The sequence below is a fragment of the Mesocricetus auratus genome, unplaced genomic scaffold (assembly GCF_017639785.1).
Source record: "Mesocricetus auratus isolate SY011 unplaced genomic scaffold, BCM_Maur_2.0 Super-Scaffold_4256, whole genome shotgun sequence".
Taxonomy (NCBI): domain Eukaryota; kingdom Metazoa; phylum Chordata; class Mammalia; order Rodentia; family Cricetidae; genus Mesocricetus; species Mesocricetus auratus.
The window spans coordinates 113,023,467-113,046,327 of NW_024429182.1; the positions used below are offsets into that span (position 1 = coordinate 113,023,467).

Sequence of the window (22,861 nt, forward strand, 5' to 3'; positions counted from 1 at the left end):
TGGGGCCTGACAGTCAGCCGGGGTTACACAAGGGGTGAAATCCTGCAAGGTGTGAGGCCTAGAAAGGGGAGGTGACAATCTTGGATCCACCACTAATCCTTCCACAGCAGGACTAGGGTTAAGAGAGGGAAAGGAGGCAGGGAGATGGGTCAGTGGCACCTGACTGTCTTCATCACTCCCCGGGTGAGATCTTAGTCCACTGATCCGGGGAGCATTAATTCAGTTCTTCATCCACCAAGTATTTACTGAATGTCTGTTCTGGGCAAGATCTCAGATAAGAGATAGAGAGAACAAAGAAAACAAGACCCTAAGCCCTTTAGGAGCCCACTTAGCAACAGAGCATCTCATGTAATAATATCCCATAATAACAACAGAAAAGAAAGGTAAATGCTGCCCAGGATGGGAGTGGAGAGGGACTTCCTCCAGGGAGGCGATGACTTCAGGCCCCCTGGCAACCCTGATAACTCAGACACAGACCATGTGAGCACAGAGGGGCTTGGGTAGCTGATGGCTCAGTCACATGACTGTTGAGGTAGGTCAGAGGAGTGGAGGAAGGCCCATTCTGAGGGCCGAAGCTGGGAAGCATTTGAAAACCACGTGAAGGTCCTCATGCAGTACCATTTTGGAAGGATATAAAACACAAGACCCACCACTGAGAATTCTCTGAGAGTAGTGCAGGTGACTTAGTCAAAGAGGTGACAGGGGTGTCTGTGGAAGCCACTGCGGCTATCAGAATCCAGAGCTTGGGTTGGAGAGATGAAGAGAAAGTGACAGGTTACAGGGGTCATAAAGGTCAAATGGAATGGGGAAGGTTGGGAGTAGGAAGGGCATGTGTGAGAGTTTGTAACTGTGTGCCGATGGAATTCTTAGTTGCCTTGAGTGGCAGAGCTGGAGAAAGTGTAGGAGTTTGAACAACTAGTCATTTGGACCCTGGCATCCATGCTGAGTTTGTGTAAAACCACTTAACATCTAGGGTGTAAGTAAATCGCTTGGTGGCTGGTACAGTGAGGGCTCCCTCATCAGACAACTACTCGGTGAGAACGGGAAGTTTGAAACAGCCTCTACAGTCAGTCTCTTTCCCCTTTTCCTTGGAGAAAAACTGGTGTGATGGGTTCTTCGTCTATGAAGCACAGTCCCTCTTTACACGGCACAGGAAACAGGCCAGCCTGCCATTCCCTCTGCACTGCTTCCTTGAAACTGAGATGGGATTTGGGTTTTTATTTAAAACGAAACAAAATGACCACAAAACGCGCTGCTTGTCCCTATTCTAAGTAAGTTTTTGGCTCTGCATTCATGTCAGCACATTCGGGAGGGTTGTTTCCCCTCCCTTCGTCCTATCTTAGGACCGTGGAGACCAGACAAACAAGGTGGGGCTTAGCTCATTTTAACCCCAAAGGAGGAGGAAGACTGTGTGCTGTTAACTTCTCAGTTTATTTCATTTTGCTTCCGTCTTTGCTCTGACGTGAATTGCAGCACACTCTTATAGATGGCTGAGTATCTCTCTCTGGGCATCGCCCTGTGGTCCACACCCTCTGCCTCATCATCATGAATCCTCCCAGGTCGCACAGGTGATCCTGGGGTCCTGCCCTGGGATACAGAGTGAGTCAGGAGAATCACTTCCTGTGTTTTTACAATGCATTGGACATGAAAGGTAATGAAGACAATACACACAGGAGCAATGTGGATTTTATTAAGGCAGGAGCCAGGATGTCCTTAATGAATGAGGAGGTTGGGCTCTTCTGGTTGCTAGTACTGGAATCAATGTCAGCTGTCTTTGGGCAGCACAGAGGTTAGAGTTATTGGGAGATGGGTTTCATCCTGGAATCAAAAACAGGTCATAGAAGGGATTGGGGTCAGGATAACAATGACCACTTGTGTTTAGTCAGTAAAAGTCCCGGGTCCAGTTATTTTAATGTTGGGAGGGTAAGAGTCCCCAGGGTACGTCTGACTGCAGGAGGCCCAGCCTACAAACTTGTGTTATTGACGCTCTGAACAGAGTGCAGATTTTGCTCAGGGCAAAGCTTGTGGTGCCCCCCAGAAGCCCTAAGAGAGTGACAGGCTCTGTTTCAAAGACAGAGATCTCAGAGTAAAAGGAGGGACAGCCTAGGAAGGAGATGCGCAGGGAGATTAGATAGTAAAGAGCAACACACAGTCTGAAGGCAGCCCTGTCCCCCTAACCTTGTGTCCCCATATCACCTCCTAGGCTTAGACACAACGGTGTCTGTGTGCACTAAGTGGCTACATGATGTCCAGGTTGAATCAACGGGCCCCACAGTTTTCTAACAGTTGAACATGGACCCTTTCTTATTGTTCAATCTAATAGGCAAAACATGCGTTGACCAGAATTGAGATCTCGGTTCACTTTGAATTTTTCTCTGGGGGGACCACTGAACAAACTCTGAAGGGTCTGTAGGTCCCCACTTTTAAGTTTTATGATTACTTTATATTGGCCAGTGACTATATGTTTATGTGGTGCAAAGCAATGTTTCTTTTTTGTCTTGTTTTGGGGAAAGGTCTCATGGAGCCCAAGCTGGCCTCAAGCTTGTTATGTAGCCAAGGAAGACCTTGAACCTCTGAACCTCCTGGCTCCACCTGCCAAGTGCTGGGCTCATGGACACATGTCACCACACTGGTTTATATGGAGCTAAGGATTGGACGCAGGGCCTCATGTGTGTTAGGCAAGCAGTCTGCCTACTGAGTTACACTCCCAGACCACAAAGTTATATTGTGATGCACTCACACATGGTGAAATGATTGTCGCACAGTAATTAGCAGACCAACCATCCCAGATGGAACAAGGAGAATCTGAGGAGCAGGCACAATGCCACAGTCAGGCAGGAGGAATACAGTAGACATTGCTAGGTGACTGCTGATTAAATGCATTTCTCAAAATAACTGAAGGAGGGGATTTGAAATGTTCACAGTGGTTTGTAGGGTCTGACTTGCACTGAGATTCTGGTAACATAGTTTCAGAGATTGAATTGCCTGTGGCAAACAGATCAGGAAAAGACAGTCGAGTCAGGGTTAACCCATCCTCTGGATCTCTGCAGGCTGTAGGTAAGCCAGTGCGATAGCCCTAAATCATCTCTGCATCTCTGCCAGGGTTTCTCTCCCTCCCTCCCTCCCTCCCTCCCTCCCTCCCTCCCTCCCTCCCTCCCTCCCTCCCTCCCTCCCTCTCTCTCTCTCTCTCTCTCTCTCTCTTACACACACACACACACACACACACACACACACACACACACACAACTTGAGTGTTCCAGAAGAAGATCTTAGGCAGAGCAGTCAACTTGGGTTAAGCTCAGGCCAGCATCCTGGACCTTCGCTCAGCAGAGCAAATGTAGCCAGAGCCAGAGGCAGGGACTCTGCTTGCAGCTTGGCCCCTGTTTCTGGCTAGGAACCCAGCATGGGCTGCAGCCTGAGGGCACAGGAGGTGCTTCAAGTTGCTGCTTCCTTGCACTTCACTCTCAGGACTTTCTGATGGGCAGAGAAGCCAAGGCTGACCTCCCATCAGCGTTCTGACTTCACAGGGCAAACAGGGCAAGACTCTCCCGAATTCCTTGAGCATCCCTGTCTCAGCAATTGTAACCAGTCATCGTTCTGAACTTTCAGAGAACACAGCTGGTGTGTGTGTGTGTGTGTGTGTGTGTGTGTGTGAGAGAGAGAGAGAGAGAGAGAGAGAGAGAGAGAGAGAGAGAGAGAGAGAGAGAGATTTAGAGTGAGTCTATATATACAAGTACTTTCCTAAGCTGACCTCTCCCCACCTCTTGTTTTTTGGGACGGGATCTCACTATGTATCCTGGGCTGACCTGGAGCTTGCAATCCTCCTGCCTCAGGCTCCTAAATACTGAGAATCTAGGTGTTAAGCACCATGCCTAGCTGTTATCTGAATTTCCTCCCAACCCTCCCGTAGGTAGAAGATAATAGCCTATTGTAGCCTTATGTGCTAGCGTGGAGCCTCAGCTTGAAAACACAACCGGAGGTGGTGGGGAGAGTAGGGGAGCAGGAGAGGAAAAGTAACCCCACAAGATGATATCATAAAATAGTGTGAATACTCCTGTTTAAAGGGGGCCATGGAAATTTCCCGGGCTCTGGGAGCTACTGTGTGGCACACGTTGGGTACGAGCTCCTGCTACACACAAAATTCCTCCTCCCCAGTCTGTTGAATCTTTGCCACGTGCTCGCCTGGATGGTTTCCAGTCACTTGACAGTGGTTCTGCAGCTACCAGCACCTCTCAACTGAGGAAGCTGGAGAACAGAGAGGCACAGAAGCCAACCTTACCGTCCTCCAAGCTCCTAATGCATGTGGTTGTGTTTTCTGTGGCTTCAGTCCCCCCACCTCGCCGCACTCAACCATGGGCCAAAAATATCAAGTAGGAAACTTAGGAAATACATAATTCATATGTTTAAAATGGAACACCACCCACCATGAGTCATGTGATGATATCTTGGGACGTCCCATTCTTTCTTGCCCAGAACATCTCCTAATTCAGTGTGTCCACATTGTGCATGCTACCCACCTGTTAGCCTTTCAGCAGCCATCTCCGTTATCATTCTCTTGTCGCTGAATTAGGGTGCTTATGTCCAAATGACTCTTAATGTATTTCTAATGGCCCTAAAGCTCCCTTTAGCAGAATGTGTTCACAGTCTTTGGAACCGTCTGTGGACTCTGGCATCTGCCAGGAGACTTGATCTGTATCTCCTACAGATATGGGGAGCTACGGTTCCAGGACCTGCCCAACCTTGCTCAGTGAGTAAGTTGTAGAGTGGATCCGAACCAAGGACGCCTGCTTTCATAGCATCTCGGTCGTCTTTTTGGGTTTTCAGAGGAAAGCGACACTCTTCTTCAGTCCCCAGTATTACTTCACGGGGACTGCCTAGAACAGCACAACCAAAGCCACTATGTGACATGGTATGTATGTTCACAACTGGCTAAGACATACGTGAAGTCCCAATGACATGTGCAGCAGCAAAGATGCATCTCTAAAGGGCACTGAGGGCAAGCAGCCTTACACAAAGAATCACATGCGGTGCCATTCTTTGTTATGCAGTTCTAGAATAGGCAAAATGGGTGCTGTTCCCTGGTACTTGCAACTGAAGACATGGTTGCCTTCTGTGGGTAAACACACCCTTCGGCTTCGTGTGTCTCATTCACATGGCCGAATTTGGAACTCTAGTGGTCAAAGTATGTGTCACGCACATTAGAAAGGCAGCAGTTTCTTCACTATACCTGGAAGTGCATCAAAAAACTAAGGTTGGTTTCTGGATAGGTAGAAACATGGATAGATGGTTAGTTACACAGAGGGTCACATAGAGTGTGGCGCTGCTGGTCAGCATGGGTTTGCTGGGAAGTTCTTTTGGAGCTCAAACACACTGGCTGTGTACTTGATCATTTTTGTAGTGGAATGCCATATTGAAGAAGGAGACAATTGTTTGGAGGCCTGGGGTCTCCTGGTGGCCAGGCAAATGTGCTGGAGCTGGAGACGGAGAGGGCAGGCATCTGTGTCTTGCATTTTGCAGGCACAGCTCTTGGTTTCAAGCAAGTGCTAAAGAACTGAAGAACACGTTCCCCTTATAGATTAGGCTGAGGGCCAGAGCCTTGCCATTTCCAGCCATGCTTTGCCAAAACTCATTTTCTTGCCAAGACCCGTGGGTGTCTGTTGCATAGCCCAGGGCTGCGGGTCACACCTGTGAGATAGGATGCAAGTAACACAATACGCCAGGCTCTGAGGGAAGTAATTGCCTGTGCTGTAGAGCTCTGCCTGCCAGCTTCCTCTTGGTGTATTTGGAGTGGTAGGAAACCACGGCAGTTATTACAAATAAGTAAGCCAGGAAAGACAAGCCTCTCACATCAAAGGAAGACTCTGGGTCGGGCTTGGACCCAAAGCAGGCGTGCCCTTTGGCACCCACTGTGGCCGGCAGAGGGAGGCGTGGAGAGGCCTATCTGCTGTGCAAACATTCCCTGTCTCAGCCCTTCCTGGGTTTGTGAGAGCCTGAGAACAGCAGCAGTCTGGACGAAGACTGCCTCTCTGAACCGCTGCCAGGCCTGCTGGGTCTGCCTCATGACCTTCCAGCCTGCTTGCCCAACCCAACAGAAGCCAGCAGGGGCCTCTGGTTATGTCCCAACTGGAAGGGCTCCCTCATGGGTGCATGCCCACCTCAGAATGCTCTCATCACTGCCTTGAGCCCCTCAAGGCTCTGACTAACCTCCTTTGTCACATGTGTGGTGACCCTGACAACAGACGTGATATTTTAGGGGAAGGGTGGGGGACCAGAGAGAGAGCATGACAGCCACTCAGACTCTTCCCGAGGGTCCAAAGGAGGTAGAAAGGCGTCTGTGGGGCCAACAAGTTGAAGCTCAAACACTTCAGTGTGCACAGCCACTGCTAGTCAGTGACCTGGGACCTCTCATCACTCGGAAGCTTGCAAGTGATGTGGAGGCCACTGGTTGCAGGACCACATTCTGAGTAACCTTACAGCTGACCATGGTTCCTCCCCTTGTCAACTTCACACACCCTAATCAAGCCACCAAGATGCTATGAGAGGTCCGAAAGGCAGGGTGGGAGAGGTGTCCACAAAAGCGCTCAGAGGACCGGAGAGTGCTCTGAGCCCCAGGCGGGGGTAGGAAGTGGGAACGCTATTAGGTAATGGGAAAAGCAATGAAAAGATCCTAGGGAAGCATGGGCTTCGCATTGTCCAGGAAATGTCCAACAGGTCAGTACAGTAGGAACAGACACTGGTGTGTGAGGAAGACAGAGCGAGGCCACCAGAAGACCTTAAGTAAAACTGCCATGATCTGGCCAGGCGCGTCTGTCGAATCTGTAATGAGGTGAGGGTTGGGAATAGGATGTAAATGGTTCTTGCAGAAAACTTACTTTCTTGCTGTCCTTTTCAGTTCTTTTCTTCCATGGCGATGGAAGCTAAACCCAGGGCCATTCATGGTGGGTAAGTCCTCTACCACGGACCTACAGCCCCTGCCCCAACCTTTTAAACTTCAATTTTATTTGGGGCCAAGGCCTCTAAATGATCTGGCTGGCCTCAAACCTGCAGGCCTGCAGGTCAGTCCTACCGACCCTAGTAACAGCACTGGCTTGTTGCTTTCTGAGGCGGCCCCACATTTCTTGGGGACAGGCATGCTGTAGTTTGGGAAAGGAAGTCTTCTGTGCCTGTTTTTCTGAGATCAAAGGGACCTGGGAGAACTTTCATCTTCCTTTCCCTCTGGCTCCTTGCTAGTCAGGACCGTTCCCATAGCGAACGGCAGAAACACAATTCAAGTTGGCTTAAACAAAATAGGAACTTCATTACCTCGTGTAATTGAGAACTCCAAGGCTAGTATTAGCTTCAGGAATAGTTGGACCCGGGTGTCCAAGGGTTGTCCCTTTTCACCTCTGTGCTCCCCTGTGCATGCTGCACTCTCACGGTATTGTTGCTGGCACTTGCCAGCCACAATGGGAAGAGAACCAGTATCCGCAGTAACTCCAGCCAATGCCCTCTTCTTTGTTGGGGCATGTAGCCATCTCTCAGTGAGTCCAGCCAACAGACCCGTTCGTGGTTGACCTCAAGAGCCCATGCAGGTGGCTTAGCCCCGTGCAAACACATAGAAGATCAAGGAATAGAGTGCAGAACGGTGTGCAAACAGGCACGCCAAATTCCCAGCATGCTCCGAGGCTTGGGAAGCCTGTGGCCTGGTGCTGTCCTTCCTGCACTCTTAGTAATGACCTTTCCTGCCCAGCTCCTTTCCTTCTTCACACTAAACACAGTATGACCTTCCACCAACCTCTAAGGCTTCAAATTAATCACCTTCATTCCCAATTATGCCTAGACCTCGGTCTGATGAAGCCACATACTCACATGCTCCGCCATCCCTGAGTGTGTGTACATGGCTGCTATCCAGTCTGTTCCCAGCAACATTCTGATTAACTTGCTTGTTGACTACTTGGTCTGTTTGTTTATATTTTTGGAGACTGGGTCTGGACGAGTAGCCCTGGTTGACCTCAGATTGTAGCAATCCTGCTTCAGGCTCCTGAAGGCTGGAATTGCAGGTGTTGAGTCCGCCATGACTAGCTACTCTGTAGTGTGAAGGAAGCCCAGTTCACAGCACGGATGTCTAAATGCTGTCTAAATGAGCCCTTTCTGTGTTTAAATAGGTTTCAACCCTGTGGGGGCTAAATATACATGACACATGACAGTGCCAGGGCACAACTGAATTGTAGGATGCCAGTTAGTGTACACAGAGCCCTGGGGACCTGTTTGGTGTGAAGCACCTGGCATAGTTAGTAGCCTGTAGTATCGATATAGTTGAGGGGAAACAGTTTTCTTTTATTTGGGTATAAAGGAAAATGCTTTGTTTTTTACTGTGCCTTTGGGAGAGCTCGGCCTGCATCAGTCATCTCAGTGACAATCAGTGACACATCTCTCTCATGCTCTCTCTCTCTCTCTCTCTCTCTCTCTCTCTCTCTCTCTCTCTCACACACACACACACACACACACACACACACTGTCTCAGACCCCATAGAGCCCTCAGGTCTCCAGCTTCTTCCTCACTTCCCCACCTCCCTTCTGAGCCCATGGTGTGCTCGTCTCTGTTGGAACTGTCCTTCCTTTAGTCAGGGAAGCAGAAGCTTTAGAACAAGATTCTTCCCAGGCATGGTGGCTCAGGCCTAGGATCTCAGCATTTGAGAGGCTGAGATGGGAGGATTGACCGGAGTTTGGGGGCCAACTTGAGAGAGAGAGAGAGAGTTCTCGGCCAGCCTGGGTTACAGCGTAAGACTATCCCAAACAAAACAAACAGATAAACAAGCAAACAGACAAGCAAACAGAAACCTACCTTACACTCTGTTCTGTAAGAGTAGCTTGGACAGAAGCATACACAGAGCCCTCCCTCACAGCTGACTTTCTTCTGCTGTCTCTCAGACAATCTGTCCCTTCCTACATGTGCTGTGTGGGCTGAAAAAAGCCCACCTTTCCTGGACCTTCCCCATACTTCCTCTCCCCCAGGGTCTAGATACAGTTTTGTGCGGTCCACTCAGGCCTCTGATATACTTACCATGTCTGGAGGCATTTGCCAGCAGGAGTAATAGTTAGCATGGGAGTCATAGATGGGGCATGGGCCACCTTAGTGGCAAAGACACAGAGTAAAAACAGCAGCTGACATGCCTTGCTCAAAATCCTTTTCTCCTTGCCTGGCCCTTGTCCCATCCCAGTACAGTTACTAGGAGTTCACACCCAACTCCTTGGCCCATGGTGGTATCTGTTTTGCCATCAACTCGGCCTAGCTCCACCTACAGCTGCCCTCACACACTCTTCCCCATCTGTATGTGCCCACAGCACTTCCCAGCTCCTTGTTCCCTTCTTAGGTCTCTGCTGACACATCAACACACAGCTCCTCCCTTAGGCTCCTCCCCTGCTGCCACTGCCCCACCCCACACCAGCAGTCATTCAAATCTGCTTGTTTGGTTCTGCTCTTTCCATACAACCCCAGCTAGACTGTGAGTTTTCACATGATGCAGGGCAGGCTGCTTCCTGCTGCATGGAGTGATGACCCAGCTTATAGGCATCAGTGCGAGCGTGTGTGTGTGTGTGTGTGTGTGTGTGTGTGTGTGTGTGTGTGTGTGTGTGTGTGTGTGTGTGTGAGTGATCCAGAAGTTCCCAGATCTGCTCTCATTCTGTCTAGAAGTCATCCTGTCACTGTGTCTCATAAAGTACATACGCCAGCTTCCCACTGTGTCTGCTAATGGCCTGCAAGCTTTCGGGAACAAGTTAACTTCACATTTGAGGTACTTTATAGACAGGACTCTACATTCCACCTCTACACCCCTCAGCACCCTCACTTTCACGTAGGTTCTGATCTCTTTGTGGGACTACAACTACAAGTCCCCACCCACCTGTCTACCACACACACACACACGCACACACACACACACACACACACACACACACGATGAATAGCATGTATCTCCAGCCGGATGGGAGGTGATGGGGAGGGGCACATGGCAGAAATCTTCCTTGAACCCCAGAAACAAGCAGGCACACACAGGACACTCTCAAGCCAGGAGGAATACTGAGTCAATAGCCGATGCTAGAATTTTCACTTAAGACTACAGCTGATGAAGTGTTTACCGCCACCGTCACTTTCTGAGCCAGGGAAGACACGAGGCCAGCGAGGCCAGCGTCTCTTTCTCTGGCCCACAGGAACTCTCTGTGTTCTGTGATCCAGCCAGCTGCTCATGGCCTTATGTGTCTTGGCCTCAGTGAGTGTCCCCAGCATGCCAGAAACAAAAGCCTTCAGATGAAAGCTTAGGAAGCTGCAGTTGAGGTCTCGAGCAACTTGCCTTTAATTCCAGTGACAGGTTTTGTCTCCAAATTTCTACTGGAATCGACAGACTGGGAAGGAGGAGGAGGAACCTGGGCTGGGCAGTACAGCATCAAACCTTTCCAGATGATGATCACTTTAATATACCCATTTGATGGGCTGAGAAGACTAGGCAGATGCTCCCATGCAGGGAAGGACAAGAGGCCCCCGAGAGAGGCATGTCATAGTGGAAAAGGTAGCATGTGCAGTGCAGGCAAATGCTGGAGGGACTGTGGGCTGGGCTCAGGGTAGAGGGAACTCAGGTACCCGTGCAGTTCATGATACACAGACCCCTATGAACTGAGAACAACACTCTAGAACTTTCCAGTGCCTTGGTGGGATGAAAACCCAGCTTGGGCTCTACCTCTATCCCAGTGAGATGCAGCATCTTTCACTGTGAGATAGGAGGCAGCCACCACCCCAGTTCACATGGAGATGAATGTCGCCAACACCCTGAATGGAGCCAGCAGCAGTAGGACCAGAAACTGAAGCTGGCAGGAATGAAGACAGAGTCCCATGAAGTCCCAGGGCATTTGCAGCTAGAGCTGGGAACAGGTTGGGTGCAGGCACCTGAGAAGTAGCTCAGTCATACCCCAAAGGGCCAAGACACTATCTACATGAGCAAGTGAGTCTCAGGGGTGTCAGGCATCAAATATAAGGGGATTAAAAGGAGGAAGCATTGAGATACTCCGCTAACTTTTAGAGCATGCTGTGGGCTCTACAGAGAACACCAGAATTGCTGGGAGAGGTCAAGACTATTCCCTGCAGCCAGCACCTCAAGTCGCTCCTAACTGGAGCACAGGCAGGCTCACCTTGGGTTTAGCAATTGTATCAGTCAAGACTTCCTCTCTTACTTCATGATGTGGGGCGGTGGGGGGAGGGTGCGAGAGGTCATATCCAAATTGAATAGGGAAGACATTATTTTCCTCAGGTAGAAGCAAAGCTTAAACGACAGAGGGAGAGCTGAAGGAGAAGAAATGTTTTTATTTAAATGGATCTAGTTACAACATTAAAAACACCTGTTTTATTGAGAGCACTGAACAGAGCCCAAAGCTGCAGAGCAACACTGTGACTCAGTGATATGTTCGTTCCGTGAAGAGTTGGCAAACCCATTGCTCATTCAGTGCTGGCTGGAGCACCATTGTATGCCAAGCCTGAAGCTGATGTCTTCCATTAAAAAAAAACCTGTTTTTTGGAGTCATGACATTCAGGCAACTGTGCCCCAAAGTGGAAGGCACAACAACCTCACAGTTGAATGAAATACTTAAAAAGGAAGTTACAGCTAGGGGCTAGGGGGCTAGGCCAGACAATAAAACACTCATTGGACTAACATAAGGACTGAGTTCAATGCCAGCACCTACACAAAGGCCCGTGTGGCAGTGAGTGCTCAGAATCCTCGCACCAGAGAAGCAGACCAGTGTTCCCTGGAGCTTGCTGTCCAACCAGGTTTCCCTAGTTAGTGAGAGCCGGGTCCCAGTGAGAGATCCTGTCAGGAAAAAGAAAAAAAAGAAGGAAAGAAAGAAAAGAAGGAAGGAAGGAAGGAAGGAAGGAAGGGTAGATACTTCCTAAGAAGCAACACTTGAGGTTAACCTTTGTCCTTCTCACACAAGAGCACACATGTACACCCACATACAAATGAACATGCACACATAAGAGCACATACACACATGTACATACACGCACATATGCATGCATGCACGCACGCACAAATGCACCATTCAGGAGCCTGTGGCTGTAAAGGAAGAAGCAGTGATGGGGACTCTGAGCCAGGGAGAACTCAGAGGCAGAAACTGAGTATTCTACTCCAAATCACAGCATGTGCAGGGTGGCGGCTGGGATGACAGAGATGAAGCAGAGGAGCATTTAAATCGAGGAGGCAAATCACTGGCTCTGAGGGCAGGGAGAGGTGGGCTGGGGCATGATGAGCCTGCTCTCTTGGTGCCCTGTGTGTCTTTGTTCTCTTTCCCACGTACATCTTCATCCCTGGGCCCCACGACACTGCCCCTGTAATGCTGAGTTGGGTGGACAGTGTCATCTTCCTAGATTTTTCATCTCTCTCTTCTTTGGGGGAGTTTGCTTGAATGCAGAGGACAAACCATGTCCCCACCCCTGCAATAATCTGAGAAAACTACAATTGCAATTTTTGAAATGTAAATCATCAGAGAAGTAACCCTCTCTGGCTCCCTACTGCAGCCTCAGAGGTGGAAGGCCGGCTCCTCCCTTATCCTGTCCTCCCTCCAGTAGACAGGCTGGGTGCAGGAGGGATTAGGTTCATCATTACACTCACCACACTGCACTATCCAGGCAGAACCTTTGCCAGTGTGTGGATCCCATTGGGTCATGTTTATGCCTTCTCCTCATTCCGTAAACATACTGCCCCATGTTGTGGTTTCCTGCTGGCAGTCCTGGTGACAAGCTTTGAGACAGCACTCCTTGTTTAGATGTACCTCTCAGCTGCTGATTAGGTAAGCCCAGCCCATTACTGAGAGAGGGACCAGATCATCAGCCCTGCTTCATAGTCCAGGCTGATGGGTAACTGAGTCAGACAGTGAACACAAGTCTGGATGATGGTGCCATACCAACACGTGAGGAGGGTCACCCTGGACCTGCATTGTGCCACACACTGTAGGAGGATTATCTCACTGCACCTAACAGCTCTGTACCTCCCCACAGGGAGAACTGAGGCTTGGGTTGTTACGGGACTGGTTAAGTTCACACTCACGTGGCCCATCAGATGCCTCTAAGATTATCTTGCAATGTTTTGGGCATTGTCAGCACTTAGCCAATACCATGCCAAACATTCACAAAGTTGACACTTAACTGATGGTTGACAAGTGTCTCTTTTGAACTGAATCAGGACTCTGCACACATCACAGTCACTTAGAGGACCTGTCGGAGAAGGTTATGGGATCCTTACCAGGGCAGTTTTTGATTGGATGGGTCTGTAGACTTGGAACTGTATTCTAATTGCTAGAGCCCACACTGGCCCAGGCGGTACCATGAGTTCATTGCTCTAAAAAGATTCATTGATTCAGTGTGCATCATCTGAATCGCTGAGTACCAGGACTGGAATCCTGACATGAGCATCAGCAGATTGTTCAGGTCCAGTGCTCACTGTGGAGGCCTCACCACACACAGCTGTAGAGTGCTTCACTTGCTTCATGTTGCTAAGTAACTAGAGTTGCAAATAGCTCAGTCAGTAAAGCACTTCCTCCCCCCTCCCCCACTAAGCATGAAGACCCCAGTTCAATTCCCAGAATCCGTGTAAGATGTTGGAAATAGTAGCACATAGCTGTAATTCTAACACTGAGAAGGCAGAGACAGAGGGATCTCTGTGACTCATTGGCCAGCATAGCCTATAAATACAGCAAAGCTCTAGACAAAAAAAAGGGAAGAGAGTTAGTTGTCTAGTGCAGAGTAAAGGTTTATCCTCAGGAGCAACTAAGTAGCAGTAAGCAGCTACTCTTATGCAAAGTATCTGATTTGCTGGAGGGTTGTCTCCATCCTTTCAATGTCAGGGCTTTCTGCTAAGACTGTTGGGATTGGAGGAATCCCTGAAGATGGAGGTCTGGCTTGCTTCTCCCCACACCTGCACAGTCCTCAAGGGGCACCAAGGTCAGGAGCGCTGAAAGGGCTGCAGGGTCCTAGGGCTGTCAGCAAAGACTGGGAGTCTCAGCCTCACGGCTGGCTGGTGATGGGTTGATGGGATATGAGGACCATGCAGGGCTCTTGATGCTGAGCTTAGGTGGAGGTAGTCCATGGTGAGGAGTCCAGCCATTGTACAAGCAGCACCCAGGCATGGCTTTTACAGGTGGCTCCCAGGGGAATTTTCCAGACCAAAGGATGTTCCTCTGGGGGAGGGAGTGAAGAGGATGTATGACTATCTGTGCCTCTACAAGGCACCCAGGACATGTGTTTGCAATCCAAACTGTGACTTGAGGGGACAAAAAAGGGAAAAGGCATAGACCCAGTTTTCCTGGCTCCTCCTTCCTCGAAAGCAAACAGGAAGGTCATTTGTGTCTCATAACTTTGGTTCAGACACTCTCCAATAGATATTGGATCAGGCTTTCCTTTACCTGATTCAGTTTAATGCAGCTAACCTCCTTCTACTCTGTGGGTCTCAGTTTGTCCTCCTGTAGAATGGAGAGAATGTGATTAAACTATATCCCTGCTACTCAGAACACAGTCCACCACCCAGCCATATTGGCCTCACTTGTTAGCTTAGAAAAGGCTCAGTCAGGGCTAAACACAGTGACACAACTCTCATTCCAGCACTTGGGAGGCTAAGGCAGGTCATGACTTGGAGAAAAGCTTGAGTTATATAGACCCTGCGCCCCACCCCTACCCCCAAAAAGCTGAGGGTGATAGCACACATTTGTTCCAGCATTTGGGAGGTAGAAGCAAATGGACCCAAACCTCAAGGCCACCCTCTGATACACAGTGAGTTTGAGGCCAGCCTGTCATACATGAGACTCTGCTTTTTAAAAAAATCAACCCACAAAACAAGCAAAAAAAGAAAGAAAAGAAAAACAGAGAAAGGAAGGAAAAAAGAAAGAAAGAAAGAAAGAAGGAAAGAAAGAAAGAGAAATGCAAAGCCAGCCTCCTTACTTAGACCTGCCAGGTGAGAATCTGCTCATGGAGGGGTTGCCTGGTAACGGTACGCAGAGGGGAAGTGCAGCTGGGAGAGGTCCCTCAGCATTCTGTGGGCTGGAGAGGAAGGTGCAGAGGTTTCATCTTAAGAAGCCTGGGGAAGGGCTTGGTTTGGCAGAGCCACAGGGGTGGGTGGGGGGCTCTGGTCTTTGCAGCAATGAAGCGGGTCTCAGCAGGTGCATGCATGATGGAATGGCACGGGCCTGAGAGGCCAGCGTCATGGAGCAGCCTGAGGGATGCCAGCGTCAGAGGGGCAGGCTGGACTCTTTGGCCCTGGGGTCCCTTGCACAGATGTCTCACATGTTTCATCAAAGAGGAATTTACTAATGCAGCACTATGAAAAAGGGTGAAGGGGAGCTAGGGACTAAGGGGCTTCCCAAGGGCTCAACTTCCTGTTTCCCTGTGATTCCCATCAGGACTCAATCTGTTCACTCTCCAGCCTCCTCCTCTCTTAGGATGTTGCTTCCAGACCAGATGGCCAGGCAGATACGTGTCTCTGTTAGGAGAAAGCTAGGCCTGGGTACAGATCAGGTGTAACCAAGGGGACAGCTGCCTATTCCCTGACTCAAGAAGCAGGGTGGCTCCCTTGGGACATGTTAGAGAAGGTATCTTCGTCATCTGTCTGAAGGGCTTTCTGCATAGTGGATGAGATTTCTTGGTCTCTGCGTTTCGGTTTTGCCATTATGTTTGGTGGCCACTGGGACATCCTGTGCCTGGCTAGAAAAGGTCTCAGTCAATATTATACAGGCAATTCTGGCTCCTGGAGCCATAGTGGAGATACGGGGTTCACAGAGAGAAAAGCTTGGTCTCCTGACAAAACGCTGATGCCAGAGCCTCTCTGACCTCAAAGGTGTTGCTGGAGACATCTGCCCACCTCTCAAAACCTTGCTCAAGACTGACTTCAGGTTCACAATTTTGTCTCCAAGGGACAGAGAGATGGCCCAAGTCAAGAACTACTCTCATCGGTGATGTGGTAGAGAGATACTTGAGGTGGTTATTGTGCCCATTTAACAGAGTGGGAAGCTAGAGTCTGACCCAGGGGTTCAAATCCTGGTGGAGCTGCCACCCAGTTTTGTGGGCCTCAACAGAGGCTCGGGCTTGTCTCAACCCTCTGGGGGAGACTGTGCCTTTTAATGAGCACTCCTGGGAACCTATGGACATGCCAAGGAGTGAGGCGCACGGACAGCTCTTGTGCTCTGAGATGCCAGGGTTAACCTTTGGGAGTCGGAAGCACAGTTCTGGAGGAGGGAGCTGACTCTGGGCTGAATTCACCGCCTCTTGACTGTGTGATCTTAAGCAACCCCAAGTCTGTGTCCCGGTTTCCTCGTTCGTAACTGGACACTGCAGAGGGTGGCTTCCGCGGTGACTATGGAAAGGGAACCTGGCAGCTGTCGTGCCTAGCAGGAGCCACGCTCATGTCAGTTTTAGTCATCGTGGGTGTGAAAACTGGGTGGCAGAAGGACTGTGATCGTTTTGTACGGCTGTGTATTTGCATATCGGTGTCAACTTTCCATAACAAGTTCCCGTGATAAATGGAGGGCTAAAGAAGGCGGTCTATTTTGGTTCACAGCTTGGGAGTTCTAGTCCGTGACCAGTTGGCTCTGCGGCTTCTGGGCCTGTGGTGAAGCAGCGCATCATGGCAGGAACGCGTGGAGGGTAGGGAACTGCTTGGTTTATGGCTGGCAGGCACAAGAGAGAAGGGAAGACCAGTGTTTCTTAGCCCCCTCCAGGTCACGCCCCCAAGGGCCTAACTCCACCTTTTAAAGGCTCCAAAGGCACCAGCAGCAAACTGCATGCTTAGCTGTAAACATCGGAGTCGTCCTGACAATGTTCCTGCAAGAACTCACTTTCTCACAGTTCTGGAGACTGGAATCTGGGTTAAGGGCTGGCAAGGTGGCAGATCAAGGCTTTCTGCTTGGCATGGCAGTCCTCTCCACTCTGTCCTCGTGGCAGTAGAATAGTGTACCTGACCACCCGTCTCATGTTTCTCATGGAACATCATCCAAACACAAGGGACCTGGGAACTAGTGGGGGTTTGTTTGTTCCTTTTCCAGTTTTATTCATTCTTGTTAAGGCAACAGCCACAGGCAGGGCACGTGTGAAGGTCAGAGAACAACTTCCAGGAGTCAGTTCTCTCCTTCCACCGTGAGATGGAGTCTCTCTCGTTTCTGCTCTGGGTCTGTGCATTCCAGGCCAGCTGGCCTGTGAGCTTCCATCTCCATCCCCCTTATTACTGCAGGCTTGTGTGGCAAGCGCTTTTACCTGCTTGGTCATCTCACTGGCCTCATGAGCCGGTGTGTTCTAAGCTTTATGTCCCAATCACCTCTCACAACTTAAGTCCAGGTTGTGAGAAGTATTGCTGCTCCCCCTTTTCACAAGAAAACCAACGCATGGACAAGCTGAGTGACCTGCTTGAAACCACACAGCTGATGGGAGCTGCAACAGGAACTCAAGCTGAGGTTTTTAGACCCCGCCTTCCAGGCTCTTATCACCGGCTGAGTGTCCCTGCTTATGAGTGGCTCCTGGTGCTTCCATGCTGACCTCCAGTTCAACACAGTGCTTTGTGGGCTGAATTCAGGGGGTGTGTCTATTCTGATGTGCATAATGGCCCTGCAGTTTGATGCTGTATCATTTCATTTCTCTAATCTCAAAGAATGAGAGAGCCCAAGGAAGGCTCTGGCAACCACTTTCCTGACCACCTTGTTGTCTTGCTCATCTGTTGACTCAGTCTTGTCCAGGGTTTGGCTGAGTCAGGGAAGGTGACATAGTCCCTGCGTGACTCCTCATAGAAATGTGCTCTGGCTCATTCTGGGTGAGCCTTAGCTTCAGCGGATCCTTCTCCCTACTTATCCTTCTTTCCTATGGAAAGTTCTGTCTTCTGCAGCCTCTGAGGCATCAGGAATGTCCATCCCTGGGAGATGGGAAGCCACAGGACACAAGTGTGTTCATGAGTACTCTCGCTCTGGACACTACTGGATGTTGTTATTTTTAATTATTTCATGTACACGGGTGTTTTTGCCTGCATGTATGTCTGTATGAGGGTGTTAGATCCCCTGGAACTGGAGTTACAGACAGTTGTGAGCTGCCACGTGGGTGCTAGAAATTGAACCTGGGTCCACTGAAAGAGCAACCAGTGTTCTTAACCACTGAGCCATCTCCCCAGCTCCCCACTGGATCTTCTAATACTCTGATTGCTCTACAGGTAATAACTTGGGACTCCAGGACAGCCATGGACGGATGAACAAAGTCCCTGCACCTGGCAGCCACCGACACTCCTGTTCCTCTGTTGATGCCTGCATCTCCAAGGCTGGTATTGCAGCTGGACTTGAGAACTTTGAACGTCTGGAAACTTGACCTGTTACCATGAAGATGTGCAATGGTCTGGAGTGCAAGTCTGCTGAGGAAGCCATGTGATTCTTCTTACATGCTGACAGCGTTCCCACAGCCTTGAGAGGACAGGCCAGCTGAGACTATCATCACCAATGTCCTAGAAACCCTGTAGCCTTGCCAGTGCAGGGTGAGCAGGCCTGCAGCTGCTGGGTATCCCCAGAAATCCCCAACATCATTCCCTGTGAGCTCTTCTAAGGCCTTCCACAGCCAAAGCCTGCTTCAAGCCTGCCTCACCAATCAAGAAGCTGGATTGCAGCCCTGCTGCAAGAAGTTTCAGTGACCAGATGAAAACAGTGTCCTTCTAGGTGGACTATTCCTAAGAGAAACATGGGTGTCTGTAGGATCCAGTGCAGCAGGACTGTATCCAGGCCCCAAGAACCTCTGTGTTCAGGAATGCTTGAAGGCTGTATGCCGCAATGGGGCAGCTCTGGGCACAGGGACCTCTTTACCGCCTGTGACTCAGACACTGGCGAGTACACAGCTAAGGGACTAATGTCAGTGAAGGGAGCTGGGTATGACTCCCTTCTGTGGAAGAGTCTTTACATCCATCCACAAAGCAAAAGGACCTCTGACACATGACCTCAGAAGGACTTGGGCTCTGTGCAGAAGTATGACGTCCTCATAAGTTCAACCAAGGGAGTACCCCCTCTCCCATACCTCATGTTGCTCCACCAGATTCCACCACAAAGCAAGGGTACCAGTGTTCTGGTCCAACTTCCCTGGAGAATGTGGCCCAGTGAGGTTATGAGGCTCTTTGGCAACTGACAGCAAGCTGCCTTTGTTTTGTCTAAGCTAGCTGAGACCTGAGAAGAGGGCTGTGTCTCTCCCCTGAGGCCTGGATACACCACTCACTTCCATCCCTCTTCATCCTCTCCAGCAGTCTGTCCTGGGAGCCATGGGGGGGACAGCCTCCCAGATACCAGAGACAAGTGCCTCTCTTGTTTTGGCCGAGCCAGCCTGGGTCAGGCAGGGTGCTGGGAGAGGACACACAGCTTTGATTCTGAGCTGCTCCTTCCTCTCCAGCCCTCCTCCCAGCCCACCTGTGCAGGAGGTCCCCTCTTCCTGCCTCAGTTCGCTGAGCTGGCACAAAGAGCCTCACTGAGCCTAAGGTCAGGGGCATCAGATTAGCTGCTGGGCAGGCCCGAGAGGTGGAGCCTCTGGGAGCCACTGTCTCAGGATAATGTCTGGTTGTTCTGGGCACAAATGCAGGTCTACTGGGAAGGACCTGGGGAGATAGCTCAGAATCTAGGGCTGCCCCTCCCAAAGCCCAAGTGGGATCGCTGAGCACAAAGACAAAAAAAAAAAAAAAAAAAACCAGAAAGAAATCCCTATCCGTGTTGTTAAAATCCTCACCGTGATGCTTATCTAGCTTAATACAGTCACCTTCTGTGTGAGTAAAAGGTAGAACAAATAAATCACAGTGGATCTTTTAAAAATACAAGGCTGATAAAATAGAAATTAAATTGCCTCCTTAGCATAAGAATAAATCCATCATCCAGACACCCAGAGTTGCTCTATCCCAGATCTCTTCTCTCTTTCCTTTGCCATTCTCGGCGCTTGGTTCCTACCCTACAAGAGATTAATGGAGTTCCAGTCACCTTACCTGCATCCCGTCCAGCAGAAAGGCAGAGGGAAGGAAGGAAGGGAGGAAGGAAGGAAGCCCTTTTTCCTTTACCTTAAGGGCTTTGACTGAAAACCTGCTTCATTTGTTGAACTTAATCCGAAGGCCACAAGGAAACTGAAGCATGTGCTGGCTATCCTAGGTGGCCAGGCACCCAGATGAAAGCCAGATGTTCTATTACTGCACAGAGAGAAGACAGATGAGCAGCATACGCTGACAATGTCAACTTCAAAATCAGCTCATCTACCCCATCCCTGATGAGGCCACCAGATCTAGAGAAATCCACACACAGCTGGGATCACACAGCAAGCCTGTGATTGCCGATTTAGCTTTAGTTCCTCTTGTTTCTCAGCTTTGGTAGAACGGCTTGATTTCAAAGGGAGGGAGCTCGAGGAGCACTTAGCTCAGAGCTACAGGACAGGGGCAGAATGGTGATCGAGTTTGCGTGTTCAGATCTGCCTGGCCCTGAGTCACGGTAGGTGAGGAACTACTCAAGATCTCCGCGCTGGGTCTGTGGGTGTGCCTCTCGTGCCATGTCCCTGTCCCCCGGCTGTGTGGGTGACTCCATGTCTCTTGTTCATGCTTATGGTGGAGATGCACTTCTGACTTGGCACTTACATTTCAGGGAGCATGCTGTTGGGCTGAGAGCTGCTGGGAGGCATGATGTCTCCCTCACGGTTGTGCTGGCCATGGGCTGGCTCCTCCGGGTTGACTTCTCAGTGGCCGCATCTACAGGTGAGTTTCAGGCAGACTGCTGGGGGAGGGAGATCACAGGGAGTCTCTGGGGAAGGGTCCTCATTGAACACCTTGGTTGCCAGGCCTGGCAAGCCTCATCCTGCCCCAAGTATTCTTAGGAAATGACAGGCTAGCCTAGAATCACCCCAGGTTGCAAGCTCAGCGTCTGTCTGAGCTCCATTGCAAGAGAACCTAGTTTGGAGGGTACTACCGCCTCCATGGAGCTGAGATTCACTTAACGGAGAACCCATCTCTCAATGCTGGACAATTGGGAAGGGGAGACATTGTTGTAAGATATTTTGAATTTTTAAAAGAGACCAGAAATTTGTACGTTTAGAGAAAATCTTGTTACCTGACAGCACAAATTTAAAAACTGCCCAGGAAAGCGAAGGGGAAAGGAGGGATCCAACTGAGATTCAGCTTTCTGTCTCTGTCTGGGCTACTCAATTTCAGAGCTCAGCATTCTTTCCCACTTGGTATCACCAGATCAGGATCTGGGCCCCATGGAATCTTTTCAGCCACAATGCTCTGAGAAAGTATTAGATGGTGTCTTCTTTTTTGTTGTTTTGTTTGTTTTGCACACACACACACACACACACACACACACACACCTCACAAGATAGCTCTGGCTGGCTTTAAGCTCATAGAAGCGCCTGTTTCTGCCCCTGGAGTTCTGGAATCAAAGGTATACACCACCACGTCCAGTTGTTTGTTTTCGAGACAGTTTCTCTTCAGTATGATCCAGGCTAGTTTCAAACTTGCCATCTGCCTGCCTTGAACTCCTGAGTGCTAGGTTAGAGGCGTGTACCACAGCACCCTACTCAGATCTAGCTTGCTCTCTCAGTATTGTCAACTTTGTTTTTAAGTGATTTCATTTTATCTTGTGGTATTTTTTTCCTTGTGGTGCCAAGCAAGTGATATTTACATGATTTTAAATTAAGATTAGAAGCCCAGGACACTTCAGCCAGGCTACAGAAAATAGCTATTAAATAACTGGCACCTTTGGGAGGACATAGGAAGCACAGACACAAATCTTAGAAACCAAACAGGGGTTTAATAATACTACTGCTAACACCATGCTCATCTTAAAATGCTATTATTATTATTATTCGTTGAGTTTTGTTTTTCTATAATAAAGGACCTCACATTGAATTACATGGTTTACCAACCGACTGGAGGAAGGAAACATTCTGTAGCATAAAATGCCTCCACTGTGGTTTCTTACAAAACTGTACCAATTCTTGGGTGACATAGCAAGTAGGCAATATGTCAATCAATGTTCAGTGCAATGATTAACGACATTGTCTGAGTTCATGCATCTTCTCAATCAACCTGCCTCCAGGTTAGAAGCTGCATTTGGTTTATCTTTTGTGGTGATTCAACTTGGAGAGGAGTATTCAGATACTTCCTGGTGTTTCCTCCAACATGTCAGTTTACGTATAAATCCTTTGGAAGGGAGCTGTACCTTTCTCTGGTGTCCTTTAGTTGTGTTCTTTGAGAGAGGTAGAAATCACCTGTGCCATTCATGCTTCAAGTAGCTATAGCCTGCATTCCCTTACAGCCTGCTTCACGGGATCTCTGCTCTAGTCAGAGAAATCAATGTGATTGCCATGGTGATGTCTCAGGGATGGCACTGATGATTTCCAGCTGTTCACTGGTCTACATGTATAAATACTCAGCTTCTACAAAGGAAGCGCTCTGTCTTAGCCACAGTCTCAGAGCTGCTGGAGAGTGGGGTTCATGTTCCCAGTGAAGGGCAAGCCTATAGGACCAGGTCCACCAGAGCCAGGCCGAGGTGCAAAGTTGCCTGCAGACTTGTATTCCTGGACAGGGAAGGATGGTGGGCTTGGCTTGGAAGTGAGGCAGTGAGGCCTGAAGCACTGTTCACTTAGTGGGAACCCATCCTCCCCAGGTGGTTCTTGGTGCAGGAGACCAGGTCAGTGTACTCTCGGGCACTCCGGGTGGCCACATGTGTTCTCCACACTCCGGGAATTGCCACTGAACCCATGCCCAGGGCTGGTGAGAGGTTACTAGAGATTCCTGACTATCCTGTTTGGAGATAAACTTAGATGTGCAATCCAGCACCCAGCTCTTAGAGCTTTGAGCACCAGCTTGAG

General features: G+C 49.6%; 1 protein-coding gene and 1 long non-coding RNA gene across 4 annotated transcripts in view; both read left to right on the plus strand.

The window, feature by feature from the left end:
* LOC121133180 overlaps nucleotides 1–20,628 on the plus strand; it is an 83,691-nt gene extending 63,063 nt beyond the window's left edge. Inside the window, exon 3 of the long non-coding RNA XR_005869957.1 lies at nucleotides 18,201–20,628. This is a non-coding gene — a long non-coding RNA (uncharacterized LOC121133180). The remainder of the gene's footprint in view (nucleotides 1–18,200) is intronic.
* LOC101840294 (cell migration inducing hyaluronidase 1) overlaps nucleotides 1–22,861 on the plus strand; it is a 150,339-nt gene that overhangs the window by 63,347 nt on the left and 64,131 nt on the right. For all 3 annotated transcript variants that reach the window (XM_040729076.1, XM_040729074.1, XM_005077854.4), the window contains exon 2: nucleotides 20,635–20,744. In XM_040729076.1, coding sequence (XP_040585010.1) covers nucleotides 20,635–20,744 — 110 coding nt within the window. The remainder of the gene's footprint in view (nucleotides 1–20,634; nucleotides 20,745–22,861) is intronic.